This window comes from Choloepus didactylus, chromosome 18, assembly GCF_015220235.1.
Source record: "Choloepus didactylus isolate mChoDid1 chromosome 18, mChoDid1.pri, whole genome shotgun sequence".
Taxonomy (NCBI): domain Eukaryota; kingdom Metazoa; phylum Chordata; class Mammalia; order Pilosa; family Megalonychidae; genus Choloepus; species Choloepus didactylus.
Genome location: NC_051324.1, coordinates 53,035,539 through 53,058,177, shown reverse-complemented (window position 1 = coordinate 53,058,177; position 22,639 = coordinate 53,035,539). Strand labels below are relative to the sequence as shown.

At 47.3% G+C, this 22,639-nt stretch overlaps 2 protein-coding genes across 2 annotated transcripts; one reads left to right on the top strand and one right to left on the bottom strand.

Moving 5' to 3' along the window:
• Positions 1-2,060: 2,060 nt before the first annotated feature.
• Positions 2,061-5,475, bottom strand: CFAP97D1 (CFAP97 domain containing 1). The gene is given in 6 exon segments (XM_037810281.1): positions 2,061-2,168; positions 2,170-2,185; positions 2,709-2,765; positions 4,299-4,417; positions 4,694-4,764; positions 5,317-5,475. Coding segments are annotated over 6 exon segments (495 nt in total). The 5' UTR covers positions 5,441-5,475.
• Positions 5,476-7,907: 2,432 nt separating this feature from the next.
• On the top strand, positions 7,908-19,009 carry DUSP3 (dual specificity phosphatase 3). The gene is made up of 3 exons (XM_037809963.1): positions 7,908-8,140; positions 11,052-11,278; positions 15,251-19,009. The coding sequence occupies exons 1-3, from the start codon at positions 8,016-8,018 to the stop codon at positions 15,448-15,450; spliced, it is 552 nt and encodes a 183-aa protein (XP_037665891.1). The 5' UTR covers positions 7,908-8,015; the 3' UTR covers positions 15,451-19,009.
• Positions 19,010-22,639: the final 3,630 nt, after the last annotated feature.

The following is a 22,639-nucleotide window of genomic DNA, read 5'->3' as shown; positions in this document are numbered from 1 at the left end:
CAAAATGAGACGAAATAGATTCAGTGGCTGAGAGATTCCAAATGGAGTCGAGAGGTCACTCTGGTGGACATTCTTATGCATGATATAGATAACACCTCTTAGGCTTTAATGTATTGGAATAGCTAGAAGTAAATACCTGAAACTACCAAACTCCAACCCAGCAGTCTGGACTCCTGAAGACAATTATATAATAATGTAGATTACAAGGGGTGACAGTGTGATTGTGAAGACCTTGTGGATCACACCCCCTTTATCTAGTGTATGGATGAGTGGAGGAATGGGGATAAAAGCTAAAGGACAAATGGGGTGGGATGGGGGGATGATCTGGATGTTCTTTTCTCACTTTTATTTTTTATTCTTGTTCTGGTTCTTTCTGATGTAAGGAAAATGTTCAGAGATAGATTGTGGTGATGAACGCATAACTATGTTATACTGTGGACAGTGGATTGTATATCATGGATGATTGTATGGTGTGTGAATGTATTTCAATAAAACTGAATTTAAAAAAAAAAAAAGCAAGAAGGGAAAAAAAAATTCAATATTAAAAAAAAATCTGATTAGAAAATGGACAAAGGACATGCATGGACATTTCACCAAAGAGGATATACGGATGGCAGATAATCACAGGAAAGATGGTCAATGTTATTAGTCATTAGAGAAATGCCGATTAAAATCACAATAAAGTATTACTACATACGTATCGGAATGACTAAAATAGAAAATAACATCAAATGCTGACGAGGCTGTGGAGAAACTGGATCACTCATACATTGCTGGTGGGAATGTAAAATGGTATAGTCATTCTGAAAATAGTTTTGCAGTTCCTTTTAAAACTGAAAATGGACTTACCATTCAACCCAGCAATTGCACTTTTGGGCATTTATCCTAGAGAAATGAAAACTTATTTTCATGCAGAAACTTATGCATAAATATTCACAGTAGCTTTATTCCTAATAGCCAAAAGCTAGAAACTACCCAGATATCTTCAGTGGGTGGTTAAACAAATTGTGGTACACACATAGCATGGAATACTACTCAGCTATTGAAAGGAACAAACTATTCATACACAGAATAACTTGGATGAACCTCAAGGACGTGTAATGATTGAAAAAAAAACAGCCTCAAAAGGATATACACTACATTCCGTATTTATAACATTCATGAAATATAAAGACCACATTAGTGATTGCTGGGGTCAGGGATGCAAAGCGGAAGGGAGGGTGGCACTAGGAAGTTTTTTGATGACAGTAAAGTATCTTGACTGCAGTAGTGTTTACATGAGTTATACATGTAATAAAATTGCATAGCACTATATACCCATAATGAGTGCTTGTATAACTTATGAAATCTAATACACCCTGGGATTGTACCAATGTCAGTTTCCTGGTTTGAGATTGTCATGTTACCGTTGGAGGAATCTGGGGGGAGCAGGAGACCAACCTGTACATTTCTTTGCAACTTCCTCTGAATCTATAATTATTTCAAAATAAAAAGCTGGAGAAAAAATCAGGCTCATACCCAACATGACCAGTCATAAAAGTCATGCAGTGCTGTCTCATCATGAGTTTTGAACCTGATGATATTTTTGACATTTTTACTGTTGCTACTCCCTATAAATGAACAGAGTATCCAGAAGCTTCAATGAAGCATTCTTTTCCAATTTTGCATCTTCACAGAGGAACTAATGGCATTTATTCCCTATGATGGCTAAACTTGAGTTTTGTTGTGTGCTCTTTTTTTTCCTTTTTTCCATCTGACAGTGCTGAACTTGGGGCTGGACCATCTCACTCCATGTCTTCTCCCCACCCCCACCCCCAGGATGGTTCTATGGTGCACCCTTAAAAGGATTAAAAAATTCTTTCTCACTCTTGCTTTCACACTCTTGCTCTCACTCTCACTTTCTCACTCTAGTTCTATCCCTTTCCAGTGTTAAAAGTTCTCTGCAAAGCCTCAAATAAAAATGCTCATTGAATATTTCCTTCTGCATTCCCTATTATTCTGTCTCCAGATTGGGAGGAAGATTTAAAGCCTTTGGGTACCTTAAACATAACTTACTCATTTTATGTTCCAAGCTTTATTGTAGCACCCTAAGATTGAGCATTTGGCCACTCATGAATGTCTTGAGATTCCAAGCAGCTAAGAAATCCTAGGGCCTTCTCCTGTATCTTTTTCCGTGGTGAGTAACCTTGAGTTCAAGGGGGAAGAGAGAAGAAGTATCAACTATACAGAACTATTTTCAGAAAGCCTGAGTGTCCATTTATTCCCCCTCCTTGAAAAACAAAACAAAACAATCATTACTAATAATGTTTAATAATACAAAATGTCACTCTGGCAGCAGTTTTGAATAATGACAGAGACCTGTAATGAAACTTGGGCCTGACATTAAAGCCAAGAGGAAATGCAGAAAACAGCATCAAAACCTCTTGTTTGTTTTTATTGGAACAAATCACTTTCCCTTAGAATTACGTACAGCCTCAAAGCTGATTACAAAAGACAATGTCATTATCTTTGTATTGTCGTTGACATTGTGTAGAGAGAAGAAACAAAGTTAGATCTAAATTCCCTGAATGGATGGCCCATCAATATTACATGAGAAGAGCAAAATTCATCCCCTTAAAAGGGCCCCTGGTCTCCATCTATACAGTTCTTAGGGTATCAATTATGGTCACCGAGTTTTATAGTGTAAGAGCAGCTGTGTTAAGACATACCTAGCCATCTTCGGAGAGAAGATATTTTGTTGTGTTTCTGATATAGCGCCTCGAATTCTTGAAAGAAAAAAAAAGCAGATGGATTTATATCAATACCAGAGTTGATGGTGCATAAGTTGAAGCATGTTTTAGAAACTTACAAACCAAAGCTAGAGATTGGAGATTTTCCTTTTTTTTTTTTTTTAAGGGTAATTCCTAAATCAAGCAAATCAATCACATACATACTGGGCCATATACCCACCATCAGCCTTTCTGAATGAATTAAGTGATGGGAAAAGACGCTATTAGATACTTTTCTGAAACTGGCATGTAATAGCTTCACTACCAAGGGGATTTCTTTAGTTCGTTGTTCAATGGTTTGCTTTTATGGTTAGATTTGCTTGCTTTCACGGTTTCTCTTTTAACGATTGTTTCATTTCACATGGCTCTGGATCTCAGCCTCAACTTCCTGAGACTCCCCTTCCTCTGAACACGAACGAATTGTGTGCGCCTGGAAATGTAACAAGAGTGCCCACATGCCTGCCAGTCTATCTCGGATGCCTTGCGGTCATAGTGGGGTTTGCGATCACCAAGCCTCTTCAGAATGCCCTGGTTTTCCATGGTGATTCTCACTAGCTCCCGGTTCCTTGATTCTCTGTTTAAGCTGAAAAACACAAAACCCTATGGTGGGTGAAGAAGAAAATGCTGCTCCTGGCTGGGAGTGGGGAAGGAGAAGAAGTCATGACGTCATAAATGCCAGGCTGCCCACGTGTGGGGAGTAAATTGTCCCACTGAATCCTAAGGTCCCAGCATACCTTTTGAGCAGGACTGTACTCTGGGAACCATGCAAGGCATTTACAGGTTTGTATCAGCGCTTCTCAATGCCACTGCCCACCATAAGATTCTACTTTATTGGTCTCGAGTGGAGCTTGGCCATTGGCATTTTGTAAAAGCTCCCCACGTGATTGTAATGTGAAACCAGGATTAAGAACCTCTGGTTTTAGGTGATGGAGGAAGGTCTTGCCTATGGATAAGTCATAAATGGATGGCAAACATTTGGTTGATCTCACTCCCCTCCTCTTTCAACTCAGTTTCAGGTATACAAGAACACAGGAAAGGCATCTTGACATGTCCACCCCACTCCACCCCCACTCATACGCTGCCAGTTCTCCTTGCTCACTCTTCTTTTGTAGCTCGGACCACACTGCATTGTTATTTGCATAATGTCTCCCATACCAGACCATGAGTGTTGTGAAGTTAGGAAATCTCTCATTTCTTCTCTGTATTCTGGGCAAGGGCTCGGGAAACATTTGGTGAACTGATTTTAAGAATTCTGTGTCATATTTCAGCCATGGTCATCATTTTACAAAAGTATGCAGTGCGTTCTTGTGAAAAACGCTGAATAGAATTCTGAAAATCCTCTTAGATGAAAAACAATCTAACTCTAGAGAATGGTCCCCATGTTCTTGATTTAACTCTCCTTAATATGGTCTCTCTGGTTATCCATCAAGGTAACTTCCCCTGCGTATTCCTCTTCCTGGAGAGAAAGTCGCATTATAACCCAACAAGGACTGAGTCTTTTCAAATGTGAAATAAGAGACAGGACGCTACCTCTTGGAAAAGTATTCGTTCCAGCAATCTACCTGGGCGGGGCCGCGGTGGGCATTGGCGATTTTCTGACACAGTTGCTTGTTTTCGTATTCGATTTTGTCGATCCTCTTTTGTTCACCCTGGTAAGAAACCCCATCCCACTTGGTAACATTGCCACACTGCTCCAACGAACAATGACTTAGCATCACTGTCCTCTGGGATTGTGGGAAAGGGACAAATTGAGTGGAGATTAGGGACAGGAGTTAGGAAACCAGTGTGGCGTGTATGGGGGCAGGTAGGTATATCAACCATTCTTTGGGTTAGGTAGGTATTTAGAAGGCTCTGGACATAGATAAAATCCTTGAGACATAAAAATCAGTAGAACACAGTGGCAGATGGCAAGAACATTCAAATACCTGTAGTTTGCTCAAATTTAAAACGTGATGTATATGCGCTGCTGGAGGTTTGGTATCAACCGTAGGCTTCACTAGAGAAGAGGAATAAAAGAGAGCGCTGTTAGATCACAGGAGCCCTCACGGTGGCCTCGGAAAACCCACCCACTACCAGACAACAATGCAACTAATAAACGTTACAGTTTTGAATTCTGGGCTTAATCCAGTTTAGGAATTTTAGTTTGGTTTGATTTCCCAAAATGACCTATTTGGAAAGTCTTGAGCAGGAGGAAAAACAAATGGTAAGGTTAGAAAAAGTAAAATTTATAGAGATAAATGCTATTTTAATTTAATGAAAGAGCCCTCCCACCCCCCTTGCCCCCTTTCCCAACATTACTAGTCTCTCTATTGGGAGCTGAAGTCCTAACCTTTCTGGGTTACCTTGGCTTTAAATAATTTAAATGAATTTCCATCAAGTGAGCTCCTGGTGGAAGATCCATTTTGTCACTGATGCTACTGTCCTCTTGACCAAACTCAACAGACAAAGCCTCATCATCGCAAAGCTGCATCCTGGCCTGGTTTAATGCCCTATGGTGGACACTTCCAGAACCCCAAATAGCAGTATCCGGCCCAAACTGCCCAAGTACCTATTTGTATTCTATTCTTGTGAAATATGTAGTGGCACAAGTCCAGTTTCTTCCTGAAGGTTGTAGTTTGCCTGTGATTAGAGACGATTACAGGGTAGGCCAGATAATCCAGGGAAGTGTTCATCTTCTCTTCCTAATCTCACTCCAGAGATGAGGCACCCAGGCTCCTCCTGAGTGGTTTAGCTATGTCACCATGGTTGTCATAGTTACCCAGATATGACATCAGGGCCAGGAGAGCAGTAGGAGCAGTGGAGCCTGCCTGGCTGTTCCTGGGCTTCTGTCTTGAATGCCAACCTGGGCCCAAGTCCAGATGACGGGCAAGGGACTAGGAAACTTTCCTACCTGTATGGTCTGCAAGTGCCGCTTACACCAAAAGAAAAAGGTGCGGTGTGCTGGCGAGGGCAAGGGGGTAAGAGATAAGGAAATGCCAGACTTGGGTTACATACCTTGGGCTAAAAGTAAATAGTCTCTGCTGCAGTGGTTTCCCTGAATGTGTGCGACCACAAAGCTTCTTGGGAAATGAGATTGTTAAAGATAATCTGATCTAATTCCTTCTCTTTGCAGATGAGGAAACTGAAGTCCAGAGCAACAGGGAAGTTGCTCAAGAACCTAAAGCAAGTTAGTGGCAGAGCGGGGCCCAGGATGTGGGTTTTCTGAATTCCAGGGACTGTGTTTGCTCTTTTTGGGAGGGTGTGTGTGTATGTGTGTCTGCCTTTTTCATGGCACCGGTGGCTTTCTTCAAGGCCTGAGACTATGTCCTTTGCACATAGCAGGAGCTTACTAAATGCTAAGTGGCTAACCCTGAGTGGCTCAGAGTGGATGGCAGCTGCTCCAGGCAGCTGCAAAAGAGCCTGACTCAATCTCCATCCTGACACTGGAGTTGTCAGCACATATTAGGTGCTCAATACATTTGATGATGAAGAAAGGAAGAGCTAACGCGTACTGAGTGCTCTGTCACTGAATGCGTACCTTGAATGTCACGTTTAATCTTTCTAACAGCCCTAGGAGTTGGGTACTATTGTATACTATCCACATTTTTTTTTTTTTAGCAAATTGAAAGAGGCTCAGAAAAGTTAAATCATTCCCTTCTACCCCCACACCCACCTCTGTCAGAATTCCAAGCCTGGTTGCATGAAGCCCAAGTTTTTTTGTTTCTTTTTTTTTTCTTAATTATTTATTTGTTAGGCTACTCACTGATTAGAAATGTGGGAAATATGGCATTTCTCTTTTTTTTTCTTGTTTGCATTTTTTTATTTTTTAAATTCAGTTTTATTGAGATATATTCACAAATCATACAGTCGTGGTGTACAATCAACTGTTCACAGTACCATCATATAGTTGTGCATTCGTCGCCCCAATCTATTTTTTGAACATTTTCCTTATACTAGAAAAAGCAAGGATAAGAATAAAAAATAAAAGTAAAAAAGAACACCCAAATAATGCCCCCCTCCCACCCTATTTTTCACCCAGTTTTTGTCCCCATTTTTCTACTCATCCGTCCATACAGTGGTTAAAGGGAGTGTGATCCACAAGGCTTTCACAATCACACTGTCACCCCTTGTAAGCCACATTGCCATACAATGGTCTTCAAGAGTCAAGTCTACTGGGTTGCAGTTTGATAGTTTCAGGTATTTACTTCTAGCTATTCCAATGCATTAAAACCTAAAAAAAGGTTATCTATATAGTGCGTAAGAATGCCCACCAGAGTGACCTCTTGACTCCATTTGGAGTCTCTCAGCCACTGAAACTTTATTTTGTTTCATTTCACATCCCCATTTTGGTCAAGAAGATGTTCTCAATCCCACCATGTTGGGTCCAGATTCATCCTTGGGAGTCATATCCTGCATTGCCAGGAAATTTACACCCCTGGGAGTCAGATCCCATGTAGGGGGGAGGGCAGTGAGTTCACCCACCGAGTTGGCCTAGCTAGAGAGAGAGGGCCACATCTGAGCCACAAAGAGGCACTCGAGGAGATTCTCTGGCACAATTACAAGCAGGTTTAGCCTCTCCTTTGCAGTAACGAAAAGCCCAAGTTTTTAAACACGATGCTGACTCTCAATGAATGTTGCAAGCAGGTGTGTCCCAGAGCAGGGCTTTCAAACTTGAACCTCCCTGGGGATCCCGCGGGGGTCTTGTAAAATGTACAGTCTGATTGACCGAGTCTGGGCTGGGGCCGAGATTCTGCGTTTCTGACAAGCCCGGGGGAGATGCTGATGCTGCTGGACCGCAGAGGGGAGAGAGCGAGCTCAGAAAGGGAACACGGGTGTCTATAACCTTGAAAATGTAAGCGACGCTCGGGTGTACCTCGTAAATATTTATTACATCCTGCATTTGGTCCAGTGAAGCAAGTTATAGCACTTCCCAGCTTAAAAAGATATAGAAAACATCTTCGCCGGTGGGGAGAGGAGCCCCTAAACTCCAAGAGTGGCAGTGTCCCCCCCAGCCGTCCCCCTCCCTAGGGACAGCGATCTTCCCGAGCGTCCGCTCCGCGCCCAGCGCCCCCTCCCTCACATCCCGGGGTGGCGCGCGGGTGTCTGCCCGCGTCGCGGCGCCCGGCGCTCCGCAGCTTCCCGCGTTGGGTGGGACCCGCCCCCGGGGCGGGCCGGGGCGGGTCCCGGCTCCCGATCCTGGGCCCAGCTGACCGGGCCGCTCTCCCCCGCGCTGGCTCCTGCCCCCGCGTGCAGGGCCCGGCCGCAGCCATGTCGCGCCCGTTGGAGCTCTCGGTGCAGGATCTCAACGACCTGCTCTCGGACGGCAGTGGTTGCTACAGCCTCCCGAGCCAGCCCTGCAACGAGGTCACCCCGAGGATCTACGTGGGCAACGCGTGAGTCGCCCCTCCGGAGCCGCAGTCCCGTCGGCCCCTCCCCGGGGCGCCCCGCCCACCCGAAGGCTGGGGTGGGGGCGTCGGCAGGAGCGGGGGGGGGAGGGCCCGGGCGTGATCGCCGTCCCCTCCCCTCGCGCCCGGGGCGACAGCGGGGGCTGAGGACGGGGTGGGGTCGAATCCGCCCCGCGCGTGGGGTGCAGCGGCCCGGCCCCGCCCCGGGCCAGCGCGGTCCTTCCCCTTCGCCGGGTGCGCCGAGCCCGGGGGCCGCCCGCTGAGCCCAGCGGCTCGCCCGACGCCGCTACCCGCCAGGGGCTCGGCCTCGGGCGGGGTCGGGGCTACCCTGTTGGTTTAACAGGTGGCCCGCTGTCGCCCGGCCGGTCTCCTGCCCGCGTGTCATGTGACAGCTGCCTGGTTCTGCAGTGAGGTCACCGCGGAATGTCTGCCTTCGCTGCCATGGCAACGGGCCGACGTCACAATCCGGGCGTGGAACTTTTCCTGCCCGGCTGGCCCAGACCCGGGAATCGAAATCACTGGAGAGGTCGAGAGAGCGGGACCGCGGTTCCCCGGCCCCTTCTCCTGCTCTCCAGATAGGGTATTATTTACAAGAGATTCTAGGAGCCTATGACAAACCCATAAGGACCTGAGCCATCAACTAGAAAAGGCTGCCGACCAGTAAACGCATTTATGTTTTATCACTTCCAAGTTCCTATTGCCAAATTGATTTTCCCATTTTCTATCTGTCAGACTACTAGTAAGAATTTTTCAGCAGCAGGAGAGAACCAGTGTTAACCATTCTGAGAGGTGCTCAAACACCTCTCACCTGTATGGCCTTGGGAAGGCTATGATTGGATTTCCATGAGACTGAGGACCCTGTTATCAACTTGCTAAGGCCCTTGGGCCCAGGGATTGCCTGCTGGGAACCCAGAACTCATCCTCTCGTCTCATTTTACACAGGAAGAAATTGGTGGCCGGAGAGGTTGAGGGACTGTGAGGTTGGGGTCCGTGTCTTGTTCATGTCTGTATCCTCCATCCCAGGTTAGGACCGGCTGCTTAACCTGCCAAGGGCTGCCATATAACCAGGTGGTCCTACAGCTAGGAGGAGGCCATAAGGCAGGTGCCAGCCCCTCCAGCACCCATTCACCCTGCTGAGCATCTCCCACAGCCAGGCACTGTCCCATGTTCATTAGGTGATCACCAGCAATGATAACGGTGACTTTGTTGAAGAATGAATTAGTATTAGAGAAGGGAGATGAATGGAAGTGCCTCTTCTAAGTTAGTTGCTTTATTGTTTTATCTCAGCCACTGCTTTACAATCACGTGCAGCGTCATGAGCGGAAACCGCTAAGATGGAGTCCCATGGTCTCAGACACAGGCCCCAGTGATTGCAAAGTTCTTAGGACCCACTTGCCCAACCACCTAAGCAGCAAGGGGGCTTTGACACACTTGGGAACCCTGCTTTCTCGGGTACAGTTCAAGTTTATTCAGCTACAGGTGAGCCTACCGTTCAGGAGAGGCTGCTGTCAGTAGTAGGCAGAGTGGCAAGTCCTCATGGCTACCATGGAAAGCACATTGCCACCCACCCCACCCCTCCCCAGGCAGATCTGACCTTGACTTGTGGGGAGGGGGGGTTGCTCAGCAGGGAGGATCAACTGAGAGGACTTAGGCTCCCCCTCTCATCTCTCATGGGAGCCCCTTAACAAAATTAGGGCTCTGGCCACATCCCCACAGGGCAGGGACAGAGCCTGTGTGAGCCAGGTTTTTCCTGGGTCTCTGGGTTTTGCAGTCGTGGAGGAAGCTAGAGCCCATCCTCCCTCCTGTCCTGTCAGGCCCAAGTTTAAGCTCTGCCGAGTGGGGATATCACCATCCCTCCTTCCTCACCAGGCGCCGTGATGGGTAAATGCGACCACGTGGGAGGAGGTGTTTTATAAAGTAGAAACTGCTGTTTGAATCCAGGTGTTGTTGTGAGATGAAACAAAGGGACCCTTTGACCATCCAGCTCAAGTGTTTTGTAATCCCCTTTAGTTCTGTTGGGATCACTTGTTCCCTAAGAGCTAACTTACCAAGATATGCAGCTGATAGACGGGCAGGAAGGGTCCCTCCAGGGGGCAAGGGAGGTGGCTGTTGTACTTTATACTCCAAGGAAGGAGGCAGCTTGGCCTGTGATGATTTCATTCTTCACTCATTCTCCACATATTTCTTCAGCAGCCGCAGTGTGCCAGGACCCATGGCAGCTGCTGGGGGTAAGGACCAGAGCAGACGTGTCTCCTCAGGAGCTCGCAGCCTGGCCAGCCAAACAACTAAGCACAACAGAGTGTCAGGATGGTAGCCAACGCTTACTTGGTGTCTGGCTCTGTCTGTGGAATAGCTCAGTGGATACTCATAACCTGAGAGAGTAGGTACCATTAGCACCCCCATATTACAGATAGGGAAACCGAGGCACAGAGCGTTTAAGTGACTTGCTCAAGGTTGCCTGGCTGCTAAGTGGCAGAGCTGGATTCAGGCCCTGACAGTATGTCCAGAGTCCATTTTTAGCCGCCTTGCTCTACCACCATCATGGCAAGGGGAGCCTGATGCCAGATGTAATGGAGGGGGGATCAGGACATAGTGCAGAGGGGTAGTGAAAGGTGAGTGGGTACATTGCCATGGGGAAGAGGGGAGGGCATTCCAGTCAGAGGAGACAGCATGGGCCTGAAACTACCCAATCTATTTGGGGAAGCTACTGGAAATTAGATATGGCTGGAGCAGGGAGGGGTAGGGGGGAAAGATCAGAAGATGAGTCTGGAGAAGCCAGCGGCGGCCAGATCACGGAGGGTTTCCTTGCTTTGCAAGAGACTTAGATTCTTCCCCATCTGCCTCCTCCTGGGGCTGCGAGTTGGTCAGGTAACACCCCCTGGTGCTGTCACCCCTACAGGTCTGTGGCTCAAGACATCCCCAAGCTGCAGAAACTGGGCATAACCCATGTCCTGAATGCCGCCGAGGGCAGGTCTTTCATGCATGTTAACACCAATGCCAACTTCTACAAGGACACCGGCATCACCTACCTGGGCATCAAGGCCAACGACACGCAGGAGTTCAACCTCAGCGCCTACTTTGAAAAGACTGCAGACTTCATTGACCAGGCCTTGGCTCAAAAGAATGGTAAGGGACCTGCTGCCCAGAAAGGAAATGAGAGGCAGCTCTGGCTGGGCTGGCCTTGCAGAAAACAGGCCCACTGGGAGGCCCCCTGCTCCCCTTCTCTTGTGTTGAATGGCCGAGCGCCCCAGGTCTCCCTCTCCTCACCTGCTGCCCTTTGGGCGGCTCCCACATGATACAACATATGCAAATCTTTCACGTGGGTTCCTGGCTTTTGATTTGACTTTGGCTGTGGGTTGGTTTCCAGTCCCTTTTAAAATGTTTTCTGCAGCCCTGAGCATAAGGTGAGCAGAACTGCGGAGCTGTTGGCAGGCAGGCATGCCAAGGAGAAACCCTAGAAGGCCAGAGGGCAGGCACCAGCTGAGCAGGCTGGGTCACCTTTCTATTTTTAGCTCTTTCTTTCAGCTCCTCCGTTTACCTTCATGCTGCTTCTTGGAACCTCTTCCTCTTTCCTCACCCCAAACCCTCCAGGGGGAAGGTGACTGCCCACCGAGGTGTGATCAGCCTTGTGCTCCTGATTCTGGCCTGTCTCTGCTACCCTGATGTGTCTCATACCCAGCAGCTTTTCCATCTGGGTGATTTCTAGTGGACAACTGAGTTCACTAGGTCTCTGTGAGTCACATGTTCAGGGTTCCGGAGATGGAGGTTTTGTTGACCAGGGGAGCTGCAGACTTCACCGCCAGGCCCCTCCTAGTTTTGCCCTTGTCACCCCCCAGCCCAGCCTTCTCCACTCTCACTGCACTGAGCTCCTCACTCTTACCAGGACACACCCTGACTTTTTGCCACCTCCTGCCCTAGCCCAGCAGGGATCTCAGTCTGGAAATCTCTCTCTGCCCTCCCCACCCTGTCCTCTGGCAAACTCTTCTGTGTACCATTGGACATAAATTTCTCTCCCATGAAGCCAGCCTCAGGCTTGGCCCACTGTGTGCCTTGTCTGTTTCCCCGGCACCTGACACAGGCCTGGGCACATAGTAGATGCTCAGCAAACGATGCCGACCGACTGACAGAAATGAATTCCATGGGCTCTAATGCCAAGGGTAAATGTCCTGAGATTGACCCGCCAAGTGAGTCAACGGGAGCACACTGTTCATTGCCAGCATGCTGGGCTCCGTGCAGCAGGAGCCCAGGGACCTATCACCGGGGGAGCTGGGCCATGGCTGGGGGTGCTCAGAGGAGGGAGCAGCCGGGAAGATCCAGGGAGACTTTGTGGAGGAGGTGACGTCTGGGTTGGGTCTAGAGGGAAGGGAGGTTGGGCCACCCCACCCCGCCCCGCCCCCCACAGCTCCACACTCTGTATGACCTGGGGATGCTGAGTACATTCCACATGGGGAGGTGGCTGCTCTGCAAAGGTGCTGACACCCAGGGCTGGGCAGGGGAGGCCCCACCCTGAATGCTTTGGGGAGACTGGCCGGAGAGCGAATGGGCAGCCAAGTGGAGGATTTCTCCCTCCCTGATTTGGGAGGTGCCGGAAAAATAGAGTCATGTTTCATGGGGAGGGTGATGAGCTCTGTCAGTCAGCAAATATGTCTCAAGCACCTAGTGTGTGCTGGAGATTGCAGGGGCATCCACAAAGCAATACACCATAGTCCTTGCCTTTAAGGAATTCACAGTCTGGAAGAGGAGGGTGATCTGTGTGTGGGCATCTGTCCCACAGGACCAGGCTGCTATAGTGGAGGATGTACCAGGGGCCGTCATGTTTAATCACGCAGCTACATTTGGGGTGGGTACTACTAGCACAGATGAGAAAACTGAGGTGTCGTGAGGTTAGGTGGGTCATGTGGTTAATAACCAGCAAGTTAAAATCTGAACCCAGGTTCAAATGGCTTTAACGATTTGGGTTCTAAGTCCTAAGTCCCTCCGCTGACGAGGGAAATAATGAAGGGAAATAATGATTGGGACCTTATGGGATGAGTAGGAGTTTGCCAGGTAGCCAAGAGGGAGAGGCTGTTCAAAGCAGAAGACACATGTATAAAGGCACAGAGTTGAGGAAAGAGCATGGAAAGGTCTAGAGGCTGTGGGCAGCTGGCCTTGGGAGCCACACCTTGGAGACTGGACTCTGCTCTGCAAATGGTGACAGGTCACATTTGCCTTTTAGAAAGACCCTCTCCAACTGCTGGGTGTGGTGAGGATTGGCAGTGGGGAGAGTAGACTGAGAGAGCTCAGTTAGGAGGTGGTGCAGGTGAGAGGTGATGGGGACCTGAATGGAGCACTCACCATGGGGAGAGGGTGGCAGTGAGAAAAGTAAAGGATCATAGCTCACAGTGCCCCCTCCCAACATGCTGGGACTTCTTTGACAATGCCCTGTGCCATCTACTCACCATTCATTCCTTCATTCATTCACCCAGTGGTGGGGATGCAGCAGGGGGTGAAACAGATGGACATCCCTGCCCTTGTGACACTTACATTCTAATGAGAGGATGACAGTAAACCTATAAATGAAAATGGTATATCACATGTCAAGTGGTGGGGGGTACATTGGGGAAAAATGAAGCAGGGAGGAAGGGATTTGGAGAGGAAAGGGATGGGAGTGGGTTTGCAGTGTTTGAGAGTGGAAAGGAAGGGCCTTCCTGGGAAGGTGACATTTGAGCAAAAACTTGAAAGGAGGTGAGGGATTGAGCTGGGCAGATGCCTGGGAGAAGAGTGTTGCAGGCAGAGGGGCTGGCAAGCAAATGTACAAAGCTGGAGGCTGGGAAGCCTGGAGTGGGGGGAGAAGCTGGTGAGGCCAGAGGGAGGGGCTGGATTCTACAGAGGCTCATGGGCCATTTGGGGACCTGTGAGAGGGTGCGTGTGTGTTTTGCTTTTTAATTTTCATTTGTGCTTGTATTGTTTTTCCTTCTATTTTATTTTTTAAACTGCTTTATTGGGGTAAAATTGACATTCAGTAAATAGCACATCTTTCAAGCATACAGTTTGGTAAGTTTAACATTTGTGCAGACCTGTGAAACCATTACCACAACCAAAATAGTGAGCATATCCATCACCCCCCAAAATGTCATGTCCCCTTGTGATCCTTCCCTTCCCCTCCTCCCTGCTTCCCCATTCCCAAGCAACTGCTGCTTTCTGTCTTTATAGATTCACTTGTGTCTTCTAGACTTTTGTATGAGTGGGCTCACTCATTTTTTTTTGGTCCAGCTTCTTTCAGCATAATCTTGCATTTCATTCTGGTTGTGGGGTGCATCAGTAGTTCATTCCTTTTCATTGCTAGTAGTCTCTCATTGTATGGATGCACCATGGATTGTTTATCCGTTCACTTGTTGATGGACACTTGGGCTGTTTCCATGTTTTCTTTTGATTAAAGTATAAAATCCATTTCTTGAAGTGCCAGGATCAATAATGTGTAGCTCAGCGAACTGCACACACCCAGCCCCTAGATCACCCCTGAGAGCCCACCATATGTTGTGTTCCCCCCCATCTGTACCCTCCCCTCAAGGTAGCCACTATCCACCCTTCTAACAGCACAGCCTAGTTTGCTTTCCTACTTTATTATTATATCATATACCTCCTATCTGTGGGTCTTATCCACGTTTTGTTTCAGGTAGCTTGTACTTTGTTCTTATTTATCCATTCTACTTTTGATGGGCCTTTGGGAATTTCCATCTGGGGTTATGATGAACGTGCTGCCTGGGAACATTCTTCAGTGAGCAACGTGTACATGTTCCTGCTGGGCACGTATCTGGGAATGGAACAGCTGGGCCCAAGGGGGTGCACGTGTTCAGCTTGAGTAGATACTGTCACACGGTTTTCCAGAGTGGTTGTACCAAGTTCCACCCCCTCCAGCGGCGTAGAAGAGGCCTGGCTGCTCCACGTCCTCCCTGGGGCTCTGCACTTTCCATCTTTTTTCATTGTAGCCCTTCAGTGAGTTCTCAGTGACATCATGCTCATGGTGTGGTTTTAATTTCATTTCATGGATGCATTTTGATTAGACTTGTGATGTGATTGGACGTCCCCAGCTCACAGTGCCTCCCCTGTGTCTTACAGGCCGGGTGCTTGTCCACTGCCGTGAAGGTTACAGCCGCTCCCCGACCCTGGTCATCGCGTACCTCATGATGCGCCAGAAGATGGACGTCAGGTCTGCCCTGAGCATCGTGAGGCAGAACCGTGAGATCGGCCCTAACGACGGTTTCCTGGCCCAGCTCTGCCAGCTCAATGAGAGACTGGTCAAGGAGGGGAAATTGTAACTCTAGGGTGCCCCCACTGCTTCTCCTCTTAGGCCAGACAGGGGGGGCCCTGGAGGAGAGTGTCCGGAGCCGCCATGTTTAGGAAACACCGTGTACCCTGCTCCCAGCATCACCAGGCACTTGCCAACACGTCTGTCCCAACACAGCCCTAGGCCACTCCCCCCTGGGGAGCACATAAAGGAGCTTGCTGAAGAGGGCATGCCTGCTCTCTCGTGTTGTCCTGTTCCTGTCATTTGTGATGTCCTCTCCTCAAGGTGGGGACTCAGAGGGGTCAGGCCTGTGACATGCATGCTTCTCCTTGATGACCCAGGGCAGACGTTCTGTGGAAGCAGAAGGCCTGAGATGCTCACAGGGGGCCCCTGTAACCTTCCTCCTGCCGCCTGGCTTCTCTCCTGAGTGGCGTTCTCAGCATCTTGAGTCCTGGTAAAGGAACTGTGCCAACACGGGTCCCCCTCTCCCCCCAGGCCTGTCCCTCTGGTCTCCTCACAGCCCTGCCCACCTTGCTCACAGGCACAGGTACATCACAGGGTCGAAGTGGGGGCCGGGAGTGTCTGTCGTCGTTAGTGGGTGGAAATTCCCACAAAGCGACCGTTTTCATTATGTCCTTAGAATTAAAGATAACTAAACACAGAGGCCCTCAGGTGAGCAGATTCCCACAGAGGACTCTCCTAAATTCATAAATGAATAGTCTTTAAATGTGGCTCTTTGGAAGGCTTGGGTTCAGAATCCACCACCTTGATCTTTTACTTGAACGGCTGTCGGGCACTTTATTAGAAAAGTGATGCCTCTGGCATGGTTTTCTTTTTTAGAAGACAGGGTGTTGAAGTCTAGCCTATTTAAAAACCCCACCATTTGGGGAATTACAAGGGTTTCGTCCTGAATTATAGTGTGGGTGAGCCCGCCGCACTCGTGCTGCTTTTTGTCTCGGTTGTTATTCCAAGAACAGAGGGAGGAAGTTGGCCAATTAGAGCCTGGGGGTGGGGATGGGGGTGCGTGGGGTGTGTGTGCCTCTCGGAAGCACAGCCAGAGGGTCCCAGGCACACACCCTACCCGTTTCCAGGCGGTTCTTGCCAGTCCCTGGTGTCAATGCAAGATCCTTGGAGCCCTGGAAGCCAAAGTGACTCAGCCAGGCAGAATTAAAACACCGTGGAGCTTCCAAACAGAGCCTTTAGCGGTGATAGGGTAAACAAGCAATCAAAAAGAAGTGGCCTTTTCAGGACTTTCCTCAGGAGGATGTTGGGATGCACTAGCACTTGCACTCACATGTGTGCACACATTCGTCAGGATGTAGTTTTGAACACAGCCTTGTTAGGATTTTTGCATTATGTCTTTGTGGGAAGTGATGCAAAGCTATTTATCTTCAGCTTCCCCAAGGGCAGAGAGAAGAGGTCCCCAGATATGCCCCCAGTGCCTAGCATCTTATACAAGTTTGAGGAATTAAGCTTTGTTTTTGAGCACCAAATATCTGTAGGGCATTGCTCCAGTGGGTGAACAAAGCTCGCAGGGACTTGAACTCATGGTAGGGCCACTTGCAAAGGTTTGCAAAGGAATCTTACCTGCAGTGAAGTATCAGGGATTTTGGTTGACTATTTAAAATTAAGTTTAAAATTTAAGTTCAGAAAGTGTTAGCACTGTCGAAGTAGGGAATGTGCCCTTTTCAGAGTCTACCAAGGAGCTTTTCAATCTAGAAAAAAGAGCCTGAGTTTGGAAGCAGGCATGCCTTGGGGCCTCTCTCCCAGGTGGAAGGTGGAGCCCCGGGCTTCACTCTCCCCTTTCCTCTGTGACCCCAGCAGCCCTGAAGAACGAACTCTGCCCTCTTATCTAGAGACTGGGGCACCCAGAGAGAGCCACCTCCATGAAATTGCCCGCCTCCAAACTGTGCACCTCACTTGATTGTTTTCAGATAGCTCTCCTACTTAGTCTAACTCGATGCTCACAATAACCATGTAAAATTGGCTGAGCTTATTGATGTATTGTTACTTTAAAAAAAAAAAAAAAAAGGGAACTGGGCTCAGAATGATTAAGGGTGTGCCCAAGGGTTGCCTGGCTCATTGAAGCAGAGCAGGGGCAAGATTTCAGGTTTGCTCCTCTCTGAGGCTGATTTCTTGCTTTCACATCATACTCCTCCTCACGAAATAAGCCCCTGGACACTCTGAGTGTCCAGGTGGGCTGTCCATGCCCTTGACCCACCCCAGGTGCACAAGGGCCTGTTAGCTGTGGCCACGGAGTCTACTGGTACAAGTTGGTTGCCAGTGGGACTCTGGATGAGGTTGGGACGGAGTTAGCACAAATCCATCTCTGCTCCTGGAGAAGAAAGTAAAAGATGTGGGCCCCCAACTGGGTTAGAATACGGGGGTCTTCTTCCAAGCAAAGTGCAGGACCCCTAAGTCAGAGCCTACTGCTCCGCACCTGGACGATGCTTGGGAGCTGGGGCTGGGGCTCCCTTCCCACTCCCAGGCTGCGGCCACCCTCCGCAGACAGCCACGACCACTGAAGCGAAGGCTGTAGGTGGTTAACCAGGAGCTCTTGAAGGTCTCCTTTTGGGGGTATCAGGGAGAAAAGGCCATTGGGAAAATTATTTCTTTTACTTTAGGGCTACTTCTTTGCTGAGAATTGAGAATTTCTTGATAGTCTTTAGTCCCGACAACCCCAGATTTACTTCACGAGATTTAGCTCCTAGTTCTGTAAGTAAAGTAAAATTAAATTCTGCTGTGTAAGAGCCAGTACATGCCCAGCTGTGCGTGGGAGCTGTGCTCAGATAGCTTTCTATGCCCAAGGAAATATTGGACTTGGAACTCAGGGTGCCTTTCCCCGTTCCCCAACCTGATCCCTTTCTTTGACTATCAGAGCCCCATCAGGCAGAATTGGGACACCCACAGTTTTCTTCTTGATCCTAAAGCAGTACATCTTTCCACAGTCTGGTCTGTTTCCCTGCCATTTGAGTTACCTCGAGAGCAGAAGCCATTTATAAAACGATGCGGCTCATCCATAAGCACTCGAGTCCCTTCCAGCTCTGACACGTAGGGTTCTCTAAGAATCCCCAGCTGGAATTCACAATCACCCCAAAATGTACGGCATGTGAGTAATAACATGACCTGCAGGAGGCACTTGTGCCGACCATGGTGATGGATGGTTTGAAAAGGGAAGTTGGTGCCTTTTGCATCACCAGATAATGTTAAGATGCTAACGTTGTAACTAATATGAATATGTGATCTTTTCTCGCAGGAAAATGTCTTTGTCATAACACTGGTTTCAGGAACCACTGAAGAGCCAGCAATGATGGTTCTTCCAAATCAAGATTTTGTATATTCAGAAAAAGAGAGGCCATCTCGGGTGGAGAGAGCAGGCAGGTTGGAAGCTTAAATTGTGTTCCCTGTTACCTTCTGCCAACTTTTTTTTTTTTTTTTTTGGTAATCTGATTGTGAAAGAGTGAATTTTCTGGAAGGAAAAGGGGGAGATATCAAATTGGTTTTTTAAACACTTAATGTATGTTGTATCACAAATCAGTGTTAAAACGCTAAAATTGTAACCAAAATAAGTGTCTTACATCACAAACAAATGGTCTTTTTTGTCCTTCTTATCACAGTAGATTTTCCTTTTATGCTTTGATACTTTCTCTAACTTAAAGTTTTTATAATCCTGTAAAAATTAGCCCTCCTGAGCTAATTTTAGGTTCCGTAGCAATTTCTATTCATGCAGTACCAGAAATTTCCTAGGTTAAGAATATTCATGTGTAGAGGGGCCCACCCCCAATGAGGGAGGTAAGATTTGTTTGTGTTCTGGGGTAGCAGTTGCAGGGTGGTCTCACATAAATATGGCTGGGTGGCATTTTAGGATTTGAGTGATCCTACAAATGGGCATACCAAAACACCTCCCCTGCTGCCAGATGCTTTGAATTCCACAATTAGTGCTATATTCCTTATGATAAGCAGTGCCCTTTTTTTTTTTTTTGTCTGAATTTTAAAACTCAGAGAAAGTTGACTGTTCAGGGTTCCCTTTCTCCCAGATAGAAGAAGCCTGGGCAATTGAAGAGCCCCCCGGGCCCCCACTCCCCATCTGTGACACGAGGCAATTAAACTAGCTCACTATTTGTCAGATGTTTTTGGCAACACAATCTTTGTTTTTACCCAAAATCTTAAAGCAGAATACCAACACATAGAACCGGTAAAAGTGCTTTTTAAGTACAATTTTTAAAATGTTTTGATTAAAAAGGCAATACTATATATACAGAGTAATAAATTCACAAAATACAAAAGGATTCTTCTGTTTTGAAAAGTGAATCATCTCCTACCCCAAACTTTAATTCCTCTTCCCAGAGGAAGCCACTATTAAGTATGATATCCTTCTAAGAAAACCCCGTGCATCTGTCAGCACACACATATGTATACATGTGTATGGAGACATATACATATGTAAATGGGAAAGGTTCTGCACTTTGCTTTTTGTTGTTTAACAGTATATTTTAGATACTATATCTTATAGGTGTACTCCACTCATTTTAACAGCTACATAGCATTCTGTCATGTATGGAAGTACTGTAGTGTCTGTTTATTCTTATTTTAGAGTCTAGTCTGCTTTATGAGCACAGAAGTTTGAAATGAGACTTATGGATGGCAATTGCAGGCTTTTTATCTGCTTCCTGTGCTGGTAATTTCTGTAGCTTCCTGTAGTGGCACAGTGTCAAGCACATCCTAATACTCAGAGCTCAAAAGGCAAGTCCTGTGCTCGCTCATGTAATTTTATGAGCATGGACATGCCCAAGCCTAGTTTTAAAACAGAGTCTTGGAGCTATGGCCTTCTTAATTGGTGACCTATTTATAAGAAGTTCAAATGCACAGAAGTTCATTCTGAAGCCTACACTAAAATGAGTTGAGCTGGCAGCAACCCTGAATGAACTAGTGGTCTCCAGTTCATTAAAAGTGAATGTATAACACATTTGATTAATGTGTGTTTTTATTGTATTTTTACATAATTAAAATATGCATATTTTTTAAAACTGAGAGGCATCTCTGTGGCAACCGGGGACTCTGAGAAACAGAGTTTGAAAACCCATGAACAAGATGACCTTCCAGTTCTAATGTACCCAGAGTATAGAGCACTGGGGATACCACCCAGGGAAAGAGGAGGAGGGCAGAGAGAAGAGGGAGGGGAAGACAAGCCTCTTGCTTAGCACGTTAGCCTCAGGCCAGCCCTAGTGAGCTGGATGAACCATGGCGGTGGTGAAGAGGGGAAGGAGGAGCAGCGGCTCCAGCTGGGTTCTAAAGGAGGGGAGATATTCTCCAAGCACACAAGGGTTTGCAGACCAAGGGCACTCCAGGCAGAGGGGCAGTGGGAGTTTGGGAGATGGTCAGGGAGAGGTTGGAGATGAGGCAGGGCTCCCTCTTGAAGGGCATTCTGGTGACTTGGAGCTCTTTATCCCAGAAAAACATGTTCTTAAACTTAATTCATTCCTGTGGGTGTGAACCCATTTGATGAGGTTACTTCAGTTAAGGTGTGGCCCAACTGAATCAAGAAAGGTCTTAAGCCTATCACCGAAGGCTTTATAGGGAAGGCTACAGAGAGCGAGAGAGACACAAGGAGGAGCAGCCAAAAGCTGAAAGTCAATGGAACTCAGAAGAGAAGCCAGGAGTGGCTTTGCGCATTGTCACGTGACAGAAAAGCCAAGGACCAAGGATCACCGGCAGCCAGCCCCAGAACGCCACAGTCTTCTGAGAGAAAGCATTGCCTGGATGACATCTTGATTTTGGACTTCTCCTAACCTAAAAACCAGTGAGCCAATAAATTCCTGTTGTTTAAGCCAATCCATTGCATGATATCTGCTTTAGCAGCCAGGAAACTACAACAGGCCTGGTCTGCCGGGCAAGGGAAGCTGAAGTCTTATCCTGTTAAGGCTTGGGGAGCCTGCCTATTCTACGCTCTCAGGGCTGTCTCCTCGTCTCATGGAAGCTGCTTAATGAACAAGTGGGAGAATCTCCACCTGTGCAGAGGTTTAGGGTCTGCAGAGATTGAGTCCTCAACTGCAAATAAAGACGGGGAGTGGGGGGTGGTGGTGGTAATTTGGACATCCCTCAATGCAGGCAGCTTCCTACTAACAGATTGCTCCCCAAACCTAGATATTCCCTTTTATCACTGAACCATGGGAGCAATTTAAAATTGCAGTCGATAAGAGGAAACTTCAGCTTCCATTAATTAGAAACAGGGATTCATGAACCAAGTAGAGAACAAAACTAGATGAACTTTGAAGCTCCTTTTAGATCAAAGATTCTTTGATTCCAAGCAGTTGAAGAAGCGTAAGTTACGTTCAAGTTTTGCCAATCCTTTTCTAGGTCTAGTCCAAATGCTATCTCTTCCCATGAGGATCCAAGATCCACCCCAGGAGAGAGAGATTTTTCTTTCCTTGGAAAAGGCCCATAACACTTTATCTTTTTAAAAAATGTATCTGAACCTCTTCTTAGTGACACCAATCACTGGAGTTATTTGGGTGAAGAACTTATTTCTCCTCTAGTATGGGAGCTCCTGGAAGGCAGCACGTGTGTCCAGTTCCCAGCAGCTGGCAGGAGGCCCGGCTTCATTAAACGTTTGGCAAGTGCACAAACAGGCAGCTCACTAGAAACTAAGGCGAGTAAATCATCACATGGAAAAATAGCAGCTGGTGGCTTGCTAGAACTTAAGGTACAACTATTAAGTGGGTAAATTCAATTTTAAAACTTTTTAATAGCCAAACCCAGTATTGGCAACCTTGTGGAGAGACACATGTCCACTTACAGGTCACTGGTGGACTGGGGAACTGGCTGAAATTTCTGGAAAACAACCCTGAAGTAGGTCTGGCTCTGTTCAAACCCTCAGACCCAGCATTTGCTTCTGGAAATAACCCTAAATTAAAAAAAATAAAATTGCGGAATGCTACTCCTAAGTGAAAAAGAACAAAGTATAGATCCTAGATGAATCTCCAAAGAATTCTACTGAGGTTACGTACTGATTGATTCCATTTATATAACATTTTTGAAATGATAAAATTATAAAAATGGAAAACAGACTGGTGGCTACCATGGGTTAGAGGTGGGGAGGGAGGGAGTGGGAGCAGCTAGGTGTGTTATAAAACGACAGCAGGGAGGCACGTTCTTTACCATTATGGACACTAAAACCTACTTAGGTGATAAAATTTCATAAAACTAAATACACACACACA